The following is a 12,398-nucleotide window of genomic DNA, read 5'->3' as shown; positions in this document are numbered from 1 at the left end:
ACGTTTAACATTAAATGTGGGCTATTAGTCGATTTTGCTTATGACGCAAGTGGCATCGATTTCAGCACCTGGGAATTGGACAGCTAGCCCAACATGATCGCGTGAAAAACCGAACACTGCCCCAACGACGCTCTTGGCTGTGGCACTTACAGTTTCATTCATGATTGGTGGAAAACACGGAATAAGTTGGCTCGTAAATAACGATGCATCTGCTATGATCATCGTAATGTTTAAGTTACATCGCAGTTAGGAAAGAGGACCAGACCCAACTGCTATCACACCAATGGGATAGCCACCCATTAAGCAGAACGGAACTTCAATCTTTTTTTAATGGTAAACGGCCTGAGTGAACTATCGTCTTTTATCCACCATCTTCGAGGATAGTAGGCCTATATCATCTCGTGGGAAGTGATCAAGTCAAATAATTGAGTCTCGTAGAAACAGCAATGTTTTTGCAGTTCGAGATGCGTCACCAGATGGCGCCCATGCTATGTGCACGGCGCGCGTCCTCTAGTTGGCACACATTGACGACCACGTTGTTACCAGTGTCTGCCCTCGCTCCAATTCCACTCCCTCTCTCCCAGCTTCACTCCCTCCATCCCTCTCTCTCCGCTGACAGTATAGCTATCTATCTTCCACTCACATCGCAGTCTCTGTCAGTATCCGCGGTATGAGCGCTATAGGCCTAATGGCGCGAAGCATGGTATCTCTGCGTCCGAAAGGAATCGTTTCAGCGCACCTGTGCTTGGCCGTGGTTATCGCCTGGATGTCATTGATGAGACCCGTGCTATGTGACAGCGGCGTTTTACACCGGAGCGACGGGGATCGTCTGCTTGACAGCCGCGGCGCTGTAGGCATAGACGGGGTTGACGGAGTGTTCGGACCGGGCTTGGGTGATAATGATGGGGACGCGGGCGACGTGGAATCCCCGCGCTTCAGGAGAGCACTATCCCAAGAGAAAGTGTCCCTGCTCAGCAGCTCGTTCGTGCTCAAAGGGGATGCTACTCACAACCAGGCGATGGTGCACTGGACTGGAGAGAACAGCAGCGTAAGTACCGGTCCCGTCCCGGTTCTACTTAGTCGCGATATCTCGGGTTCCCTGCTTGTAGCCTACACAACCCACCAGTGACCAAGGCACCCCATTCCAACGGACACAAGTTATTCTCAATGCAGTAGCTATACATGCGTAAATTATTTTCCGTCATAACATTGCGCATGGCATTGAATCACTGTAGAAACAAATAATTATTCGAGTGCGCATCTAAAAGCATAGCCATATGGTATATGTTTACAACAGCTTATTTTCCTATTGTGTGTCCTGCTCCGACTGGTGAGAGAGAGGGCATGATTAGGTGCGGAGAAATGCTCCTGTCTTTTGTTTGGCTGCACATTATCATGACAGCCTGTTTGAACGGCGCGCACACTGGAGACTGGTTTTTCTGTCCCACTCGGTGCCACTAGATTAGTGTTGTTGCCTGACATTGTCATATATGATACGAACGTGTGTAAATAAATATGTTTTTAGTAGCCTGTCAACCTCGAATGTTTCAGTGTATTCACGGCATTTGTCCCAGCAATGAATGGCGCATAATTAGAGGTTTATAACCTAGTTTCATTGACATGTGATGAATTGACATCTGTAACTGTATATTTTGAGCTTCGCAAGGCCGAGGTCAAGTCAGAGCAGGCCAATGTAAATAAAATAAGAGTGGGCTTTGTGACTGGGTAGCCTATTGTCAGCTGTCCGGGACCTGGCAGTGTCTACCGGAGACATCTCTTCAATACCATGCTATTGTCAAGACAGAAATTGCCCACTCCTGCAAACACAATCAAGATGGCTTTCGAACATGCCTTGAAATAGACGTCTACTCGGTAGCAGTTATTTTAAAGCCGCAAACAGCAACATGCTAGACCTATAAGATTTAAATCACATTTTGACTTGGCATTGAATTTGATTGATATCTATAAAAAAAAACCTGAGTGTGTAGGTTAAGAACACACAATTTTGTCTTAAAAAAAGGGCGATTTGCATTCCCGAAGAACTTCTCTACTTCAATATGCACTGATTCAATACTGAGCCAAGTTTGAATCTGTCAGTCAGTCAAACGTACACTGACGGTCTAGGAGGACATGTTTGAGTTATCCTAAATTAACTTGGCAATGTCCTACTTTGAAAGGTCGACTGTAAAGGAGGTCTCCCCTTATATAACGCAGGCTAATAAAATAAGACAAATGCTGCCATTCAATATCACCAGGTCTGACATTTACGCCCCCAGCACAGATTGATAGGTATAAAAAATGAATTTCAACCCCCCCTTACCCCCCTCTATTTGAGAAATTTGGTTGGATGGATGGATTTGAGGGAAACTCTGAATTTGTGTGTGTAAAGGGCTATTGGGGGCATCATGATTTGGAATCCCTGAAGAATACAGCCACTTCTGAATCTATGCTTTCTTAAGGGGGAAATGATGGAGCAATCATGGACAGAAGATGTTTTTTGCTCCGAGCCAATATAAGATAGAAGAGTCCAAGGTGGGTGTTCTTTGTTAGTGTAGTAACCCATTTAAAAACCCACTCTACCTGTCTCCATGTCTTTAAAGTGATTATTATTTGGCTTGATGAAAGCACTTATGCCCTCTTCTTTGTGTCTTCTCTGTGCTGTTATTACAATCGCACGTGCTGTGCCCGGCTCACTCACCTATGACAATGACAAGAAGAGGGCTGTTATTTCTCTGAGAAGCCTTGATTGATCAAGTGCCACTCAGAGGAGAAAATCACTCTCTCTCTCTCTCTCTCTCTCTCTCTCTCTCTCTCTCTCTCTCTCTCTCTCTCTCTCTCTCTCTCTCTCTGTGCATACGCTGTCGCTGTTGGAGATCGATGATGCCTGTGTTTGATAGGGAGGTGGTGGGAGGAGGATGTCCTGTTTAGAGAGAAAGAGAGTGGTGGGCGGCTTTCACTGATGGTGGAACATCATTTGAACAGAGAGAAATGGAAAAGGGCGGATTCGGGAGGTTGAACAAGATGGAAATGTAGAGCAAGACAGAGTGAGGCAGGGAAGAAAGGGAGAGGGGAGGGTTAGAGGGGAGGTTGAGAAAGCGCTGTCTTCTATGAATTGGTTGCTAGAGATGCTGCTGGCACATGTGCATTTTATTCACGCACGCACACACACGCACGCACGCACGCACGCACGCACACACACACACACACACACACACACACACACACACATACACACACACACACACGCACACACACACAATGGATGGGAAGTATTTGAGATTCTTATTTGAATTACTTCTGTGTATTTTGTCATTTGAATTACACTGGGCTGAACTACACTCCAATGTATTTTGTGTTATCCAAATACTATAATGAGTATTTTCCAAATACAAAATACTTTTCTATAAAACAAAATTAAGCGGTTCACATTTTGTGTTCCCCCCCCCCCCCCCCTTTCACCCAGCAGAAGTCTGATAGCACTATGGTGTGATAAAAGTGTCTACTAAATCAACTAAATATAAATGTAAATGTAAAAATGAACAAATACAAAGCATGCTGAGTATTATTCTAATGAGCTCCACCCCAAAACAATACACAGTGTGCTGTGCAGTTCATTTTGTTGTGTTCATTTTTACATATACATAAACATTTTGGTCATTTAGCAGACATGCTCACCCAGAGTGACTTGCTCAACTAAGGTAGTTAAACAACAACCTATCACAGTCATAGCAAGTAAAGAAAAATGTGTAACCGTCACTGAGAATGTTGTTGCTGTTAGGGTCGGCTACTAATTACATTTTGTATTTTAATACACAAAACACATGCATTTTAATGAAGTACATGACAAAATACAAGTATTTTGTTGTTTATTTTTGATACATTTTAATACATTGATTTTGTATCTGCATTTTGTAATTGTATTTTGTCATTTTTCCCCATCTTAGCACACACACACGCCCACACCCATAGGATTCGGTACATCTTTGTCACGTTCTGACCTTTATTTCCTTTGTTTTGTCTTTATTTAGTATGGTCAGGGCGTGAGTTGGGGTGGGCAGTCTATGTTTGTGTTTCTATGTTTTTTCTATTTCTGTGTTTGACCTGATATGGTTCTCAATCAGAGGCAGCTGTTTATTGTTGTCCCTGATTGAGAACCATATTTAGGTAGCCTGGGTTTCACTGTTGGTTGGTGGGTGTTTGTTTCCGTGTCTGTGTTTGTCACCACACGGGACCGGTTTGGTTTTCGTTCATGTTCACATTTATTATTTTGTATTTCTTAGTGTTCAGTTTATGTTTTATAATAAACGATATGGACACTTACCACTCTGCGTTTTGGTCCGATCCCTGCTACACCTCCTCTTCGTCTGCCGTTACAATCTTTCCTTGCCTCTCAAGTTCTTTAACACTGCTCTGAGTGGTGAGTATAAGTCTCTTTCAGGATGTGGAATTAGCTATGTACATAATGCATAGCCCAGCCAGCCAGTCTGGTTTGATACAGTCTATAGGGCCTTCAGAGGTGGCTGTAGCCAGACAAAGGAGACAGACGGTTGTCATTGTCAATAAATGTATCCCAAGATGCATCATGTCTGGTGTGTATCTGGAGGTCAGACTCTATGGGACTGCACAATTAGAATTTGACCTTTTAATTGTGTGTACACAAAGGCACATTGCCCTTTACCCCCTATTATTGCCATAATGGTAATGTAGACATTAACTTTTCTTCATAATGATGCTCAAGACACACACACACGGACGCGCATGCACGCACGCACGCACACACACACACACACAAACGCACGCACGCACACCCCCCCTCCCACACACGCACACGCACGCACCCACAAACACACGCATGCACACACGCACACGCATGCACACACATTTTCCTTGTCATTAAGTTAAGGAGACCGGGTTCAGACGCTCGGTTGAACCAACAAGACTGTTCAGCAGGGGGTCCGGGTCGACATGTGGTGTAATGAGGGCATGGTCATGTTTGGACCGCACACAGTCCGACCGGAGCCGGAGGAACACTCCCTTACATGTCCCCAAGAACGATAATTCATTCCAGAACCCCTTGTCAGTTCCGGAAGACATTCTGGGAACGGTCGGGCACCAAGCCCCATAACTTGATACCAGCATTCCGAACAGAGAGTTTGCTTCCACTGTTGAAAGAGCCTTCTTTGTGCTTCCCTATGCACTCTCTCACTCTCTCTCTCTCTCTTTCTCTCTCCCTCCCCTTTCTTCTGGGCTTTGTTGACTAGCTCCAGGGCTCTGAGAAGTCGGCTTCTCTCTATTTCTGTACTCATCTTTCGATGGCGTTGAGCTCAGCATTTAGCAAGTGTTCTGTAGTATCCAGGGCCTCTACTCTGTGAAGGAGATAGACATGAGGGGGAGTGAAAGGGGTAGAGAGAGAGGGAGAGCGAGAAAGAGCGAGAGAGAGATTGGATGATGGATGATTGCAAAGTGAGAGTTTTAGAAAGGGAATGAGAGAGAGAGAGAGAGAGAGAGAGAGAGAGAGAGAGATCAATCATAAGCACACACTCTCCGATATTTTGGTCCTCCCTGAAGAGTGGGTTTTTGACCCAGGCAAACACACGCGCGCCCATGTAAATGCACACACCCCTGTGTGCTTCTTGTTTTTTTCCGATGACTGCACACCCTTGCACTGTTGTGTTAAAAATGTGTGTGTGTGTGGAAGGTAATAGTGATGGTGATGATGAAAAGTTTCAAGATGATGAAGAAAGACCACAAGGAGGCACACCAGAGGAGGCTCATGGGAGTTAGAAAAAGGAGGACGGTCTCATTGTAATGGCTGCAATTGAATTAATGGAACGGTACCAAACACATCAAACATACTGAAACCACATGTTTGACTCTGTTTTATTCCAGCCATTCCAATGAGCCCATCATCCTTTTTCTCCTCCCATGAGCCTCCTCTGGTGTGCCTCCTTGTGGTCTTTCTTCGTCATCTTGATACTTTTCATCGCCATCATCATCATCATCATCATCATCATCATCATCATCACCATCAAACATAATCTTCCTCTTCTTCTTATCGTTGTTTCTGTTGGAAGGCCTATAGGGACGGGTGTTTACTAGTGTTGTTTACCACGGTGTCTGTGCTTATGACCCCGTGTTCCACTAAAGGACATTAAAGGAGACATAAGATGACATCACCTCCTTACCCCTTCACCCCTGTCCTCACCCCTAACCTCCCTTGTTACCACGCCGATGCTATCCTACCGAGCTGCCAGATGCTGGCGGGAGATTGCAGGGATCATTTCAGCCAATCATGTCAGGGGTTTATCCCCTGCAGCAAACATGTAATATAAACATGATGTTTTGTGCATTTAGATTGAGAATTGAAAAGCACGTTTTATGAGAAGGTGCTTGATTGCAATTTGCATACATAACATATTTTTTCTCCCTCCTACCACCACATCCTGGATCTGGTCGTAAGCTGAGGTGCTGACTTAATGCAAAAGACATTTGTTCACGCTTGGCATACTAAACAGACAGTTCATTTGGTTCCACTAGTCTTCGGTTGGAAATTGTTTGTACATGTGAAGTGAGTCCTCCAAATCGTTTTTGTCATCTCTCTCAATCCATCCTCTGCGCACTTTCCTCCAACCAGGCTAAGTCAATGCTAGGTCTGGAAGTTTAGGGCTGATCTAGTGTGTGTGTGTGTGTGTGTGCATGTACAGTTGACATTAATCATGGGTCCCCCAGGAGACATGGAGACAAGGTCTTTGCCAGGGAGATCAGAATGACTGGTTCTGCCACCAAAGATGTCTGCTGGCCCGTGGCTTAGAGTGCCTCCCTCCCTCCCTCCCTCCCTCCCAATGTTTCTGTCACTGATTTTCTCACAATGACAGGGCAGCATAAGGCAATGGCTGCAATGTTTTATAATTAGAACATAGATTTAGACTTAATGCATGTATTAACAAGTAACTACTTATTTTTTTTATTATTTATACCTTTATTTAACTAGGCAAGTCAGTTAAGAACAAATTCTTATTTTCAATGACGGCCTAGGAACAGTGGGTTAACTGCCTGTTCAGGGGCAGAACGACAGATTTGTACCTTGTCAGCTCAGGGATATGAACTTGCAACCTTTCGGTTACTAGTCCAACGCTCTAACCGCTACCCTGCCGCCCCTTACTTACTTACTGTTAAATTGATACCTATCGCTTGATCTGAATGATGCGCCTTACAAAGTCTGATGCAAAGTTATTGTCTCATTACTGTGGGTTGGTTCACAATTTGGCTTGGTACACTATTTTGCTTGGTACACTATTTGAGTTGGTACACTATTTGGCACAGACCATCTATACATAACACCCAAGGCTACTTTACTTTAGCAGGGTGAGGCTTCTAGGTCAACCCATGGGGAACCACCCAGGCATGCTAGGCTAGGCTAGGCTAGGCAGGATGCTGCGCTAGCATTAGAGAAGAGAGCTAATTAGGTCGTGTTATTAGATGTGTTCTCCTTCCAGATCGTTCTGATCGGGCTGGCAGCAGCAGCGGGCTGATAAGATAAGGGAGAGTACTGGGGTGATGTGGTTGTTATCCAGGTTCTGTTGCTACTGATGAGGTGGATAAATTCCACTCTTTCGTGATTTCTTTCTTTCTCTCGCTCTCTCTGTCTCCTTCCTGTTATTCCCTTCCATCCTGGGCTCTGCCCTATCGTTCTAGCTCGGGGCAGTACCCCTCTTTCTCTCTCGCGCTCTCTCGCTCTCTCTCGCTCTCTCGCTCTCTCTCCCTTTTTCTTTCCTTTTTCTCTCTCTATTTGGCAGTCTCACAAATGAACACATCCCCATCTTGGGGAGCTGAAAACTATTCAGACTTAAATAAACTATTCTAGGGATGTGTGTGTGTCCCGGCAACGGGGAAAAACAACCACTTTGCAGGCCTTGGCCCTATGGACACTTACGCTTTCCTCCTCCTCCATACTTCCTGCCTTCTTTGATTGACGTTCTTTACAGCGAGTGCTCGCGTCCTAGACGTGGTTAGTTTCTTCCTGGATATGGGGACTTGTTTTACTTCCTACTCATCAAGTTGTTGTTTGTGTTGCCTCTCTTGGAAACTGGAAAGCGAAAGTTCCCGGGGTTGCCTTGGCAACAGGGCTGGAATTCTGTAAGGGTCTTCCAGTGGATGTGAGATGTTCATGAGAAGCGCTCAGAGTGCGCTCGTGCCTCTTGCCGCTTTCTAGACCTGCATGTTTCCTTCTGACTCCAGCTAATAATACAGCCGCAAGAACTACACTCTTTCACCGATGGAAAAGACCTTCGGATTTGGAGTGTGTGTGTGTGTGTGTGCGTGTGTGTGTGTGTGTGTGTGTGTGTGTGCGTGCGTGCCACGTGCGTGTGTATTTGTCGGTCCGTACGTGCATGCATGTGGATGTGTGTGGATGCCCTACTGCTGCTTTAGTACAGTAGTGAGAAATCTAATATGAGAGGAAGGGATATGTAGCAGCACAGTGAGGTAGATCCCTTAGTGGCTCAGCGGGGTTCCCCCCCTCTCATCTGCTCATCACTAACACCACAGATTGGAGATTGGATTCTGGCCAGGCACTCTATACTCTACCTGTCTGTCTCACCAGGTGTTACTGCACAGTTTTTCTCACTCTTTCTCACTCCTGCACTTCACCAGATCGTTTGTCAGTATTGAAGTCTCCATTTGACATAGGCCTATCTTCTCGCCTGTTATTTGTTTGTTTCAGTATTATACAGAAACCATTTCTACTGTTAGGCCTATCATCTCCTTCCTTTATCATTGGACTTGTCAGTCTCAAATGGTGGAACAGTCTGAGTTATCCAAATATTCTGTGCCCTGCCCTTGGGCCTAATGGTTTCTATTGGCAGCAGTCGAAACCAGGACCAAGAGCCCAGACCCGAACTCGGGAAAAACTACAAAAAAAAGTGGTTAAAACGCGGTTCTGCCTCCCAAGTTCTCCTACGGTGACGTACGTGCCCAGCTGCCTTGCCAAACCAGCACTCACACACCCAGATGGAAAATATGCATGAGTTGACCGACGGCCGTTTGCCAGCAATAATTTTCCCCCGGGAAAAGGTGAACCATTTGTGACTCACATTGATAGCAATTAGCGCACCCATGTACCGGAGGAAGGGGAGGCTGGAGAGAGAAGAATGAAAAGAAAATGAGATTTTTTTTATATATTTTCTTTATCTCAACTTCATGTTACTTGGGCGGTGTGACAAACACGCTTGTCAAAAAATAGATCCCTGTTTTTACATGAAAAAGAAAACGGCCGACGCTATGATCTCACAACACGACAATGCCGCCACATTCTTTGGTGGGCGTCCATAGTGTTAGTTATTACGTTCATTTCTCTCCCCTTCCCGCTAACTGTTGCCTGCGTGATTAGATGAAGATATGGGAGACGACAAGAGAAATGGAGAGCGGCAACAAATTGAATTATTGTTTTGAACGCTGGCTTGTCAAAACATCGGCTGTAGCTAAATCCAGACGTTCTGCACAGCATCCAAGGAAATCCATGCCATGCTTTTAGTTATAACCAGACTGTCACTGTGAAATATTATATAGCCTACCATAAGGTGTTCCATGATAGGTTTCCATTATAGGGTTTTGCAGTGCATACATTGAAATGTAAAATAATACTGTGACCTTTACATCAGCAGCACCTATAGATTCCAATATGCATCAATAATGATTTGCAGTGATCCCTATTTGCACTGCTCTGTCTAGCCTAGCAGTCACGAAATAACCCATATCTACACATAGCACCTCTTTTAGACTCTCCAATATCACTACATGACAGTCAGCAGCTTGTTATCTCTAAAATCCCCCACCATCCTGTCCAGGTTGTTTATGATCCTATAGTCCATCCATTTCCCAGGTGTCCTGTTCGCGACGGCCCAGGGGTGAGTAGAGAGTGATTTGATCCCTGAAACTTCTCTAGACTGTTTGCTTTTGCAATTGAAACTTTGTTTTTCCAAGGGAGCGCGGGACGGGAGAGGAGGTGAGGGAGAGAAGTGGGTCTCTCCTCGGAATAATGCGGGGGTAAACAGAGAGGCAGTGCATCACACAGTTAATGAGATTCTCCACGTTCAATCCAAAGCTGTCAGCATCAGGGGAGAGACAAGCAAAAACACACACAGGAATACACAAATGTACACACTCGCAGGAATGTACTATCTAGGCTAGCACGCATTCGCACACAGACACACACACATACTCCCCCCCCCTCCCACACACACACACACACAAACACACAGTCTTGTAAAGCTAACCTTGTGGGGACACAATTCAGTCTCATTAAGTCCTATTTTCCCTAAACCCTAAACCTAACCCTAACCTGTACTCTTACACTTACACTTACCCTAACCCAAAAACCTAACCTTAACCCAGAAACCTAACCTTAACCCTAACCCTAAACATTACCCTAGCTCCTAACCCTAAAACTAACCCTAGTTCCTAACCCTAACCCTTAATGTAATTCTAACCTTAACCCTAATCCCTCCTAGAAATTGCATTTGACCTCGTGGGAACTAACAAAATATCCCGTTTGTCCAATTTTTGTTTGTTTACTATTCTTGTGGCGATTCAAACACACCCTCCTCTCCCTGTCCATCTCTCCCTACCTTCCCCGGTGTGTATTTGGGCAGGTTGTTTGTATGCAAATGCGTTGTCCGGCGCGAGTTGGCTGCGATGGGAAAACCCAATTGATTGTCACAGTGTGCTGGGACGGAGGTAAACCACGCTAGGAGAGGCAGGCCTTGAGGAGTGTTTGCTCGTTTTTCTATTTGTCTGTATTCAAGCAGGTCCAACTGGTTTTCCTTTGTGTACTCTCCCTTTCTTCATGATCATTTCTCTTCCCGCACGACATCGCCAAGCCGACAGATGTAACCAACAAAGACTTTCGACGGTGGTTTCAGTCAAGGAAGCAAAAAGCTGCTTTTGAATGATGTCCATTTCATTTGCCTGATCTGGGAACATGGTGGAACCGTGGTTACTCTTTCTTTGCTCATCTTAAGTCTAAGGCCTCTGTCATACATGGGAGTACAAGCGCTGTGGTAAATACACGCTGACACTAGATTATCCAAACTGTATCCATCCAGTTATGGAACGTAACACCTTGGCCCTCTGTGACAGTTCTATAAAAAGACAGAGAGAGAGAGAGAGCTTGTGAGTGTGTGTGTGTGTGTAAGTGTGTGTGTGTGTGCGTGTCAGTGTGTGTTTTTCCCATTCCAGTGGCCCATGGAAAGAGGACATTCCATCTGGTGTGTTACAGGCCTGTAAAAGCATTCCCCCTTTTCCTTATAAACCTCATCCCCCATCTGCCACGCATACACATACACAGGCACACACATACGCTCACACACATGCACACGCGCACACACACACACACTCCGCTGCTCTGGTCTGTATGTGAAGATTGCCGTTGTATAAATTCGAGTGTAGTGTGTACTTTTATACGACGGTTTGATAGCAACGGTTTATATGTTTGAGTGTGGGGGTGCGACAGTAGGGTTTTATAGTACTTTGAGTGAGCGTGTGTGAATACGAGTTTGTGTGTAATGTGTAGGTGTATTGCCTGTGTATTGCCTCTCCCCCCCTCCCCCCTGTCACAGGCCCCAAATAAATCCCCTTACTGGACCCGGTCTTCAACATGGCCGCCAACACGGTTGCCTAGGAGAATCCCCAGAAGCCCCCACATTCTGCAGCCAGCTGTTCTCCCTCTACCCGACTGCCTTGTGTTCTGTTTTGGCCACACTGGGGGCGGGGGGGGGGGGTCTTCTTGTGTCTCCTCCAAACCCGTCACAATGGCCATCCGAGTTCCTACGACCTCACTCTCATTAACACTCCTTACAGAGTAGTTGCTACAAAGCGGGGGAAGGGGAAGTAACATCCTTTTGAATGGTGGGTGGAGGAGAGAGGATGCCCACTGCATCTTTAGGGGGGGGGGGGGGGGGGGGGGGGGGGGCACGGGATGTGTGAGTGTGGAGAGAATGGAAAAAGTCCACTCTCGGGCACATTTGGGCCAACTTTGGCCCGCACTGAATGGGAGAGGGAAATCACACGTACCAGTTAAAGCATGGACTGAGTTCGTTATGTCACTCGTCACGGTGATTGAACACAGAGTCTCTTCATGTTTCTCTATTCACTTAACTATGGCATGTTTGTCTTGGTCGGACATTCTATTAGACGGCATCTTAATCAAACATTTGGCTGCACTATCACCACAGAATTGGTACCACAGATGCATTGGGTGCAGTTTTATCAATTGTAACTAATCATAGCTGATTCCTGATGATGCAGACAGAGATAGTGGAGAGGATCCGTTTACGGAAAGGCCATTAGCTATATATGAATGGGGATAGATATCTCCACACATATCTTCACACATACAGAGG

At 45.6% G+C, this 12,398-nt stretch overlaps 1 protein-coding gene across 6 annotated transcripts in view; it reads left to right on the top strand.

Moving 5' to 3' along the window:
• The first annotated feature begins 583 nt into the window (after window positions 1–583).
• Window positions 584–12,398, top strand: part of LOC110531879 (VPS10 domain-containing receptor SorCS2) — a 325,985-nt gene continuing 314,170 nt past the window's right edge. For all 6 annotated transcript variants that reach the window (XM_036987785.1, XM_036987783.1, XM_036987784.1 and 3 more), the window contains exon 1: window positions 584–1,048. In XM_036987785.1, coding sequence (XP_036843680.1) covers window positions 671–1,048 — 378 coding nt within the window. In that variant the 5' untranslated portion in view covers window positions 584–670. The remainder of the gene's footprint in view (window positions 1,049–12,398) is intronic.

Source organism: Oncorhynchus mykiss, chromosome 9 (assembly GCF_013265735.2).
Source record: "Oncorhynchus mykiss isolate Arlee chromosome 9, USDA_OmykA_1.1, whole genome shotgun sequence".
Taxonomy (NCBI): domain Eukaryota; kingdom Metazoa; phylum Chordata; class Actinopteri; order Salmoniformes; family Salmonidae; genus Oncorhynchus; species Oncorhynchus mykiss.
Note: the sequence above shows the minus strand (reverse complement) of the source record. Positions and strands in the feature narration are given on the sequence as shown.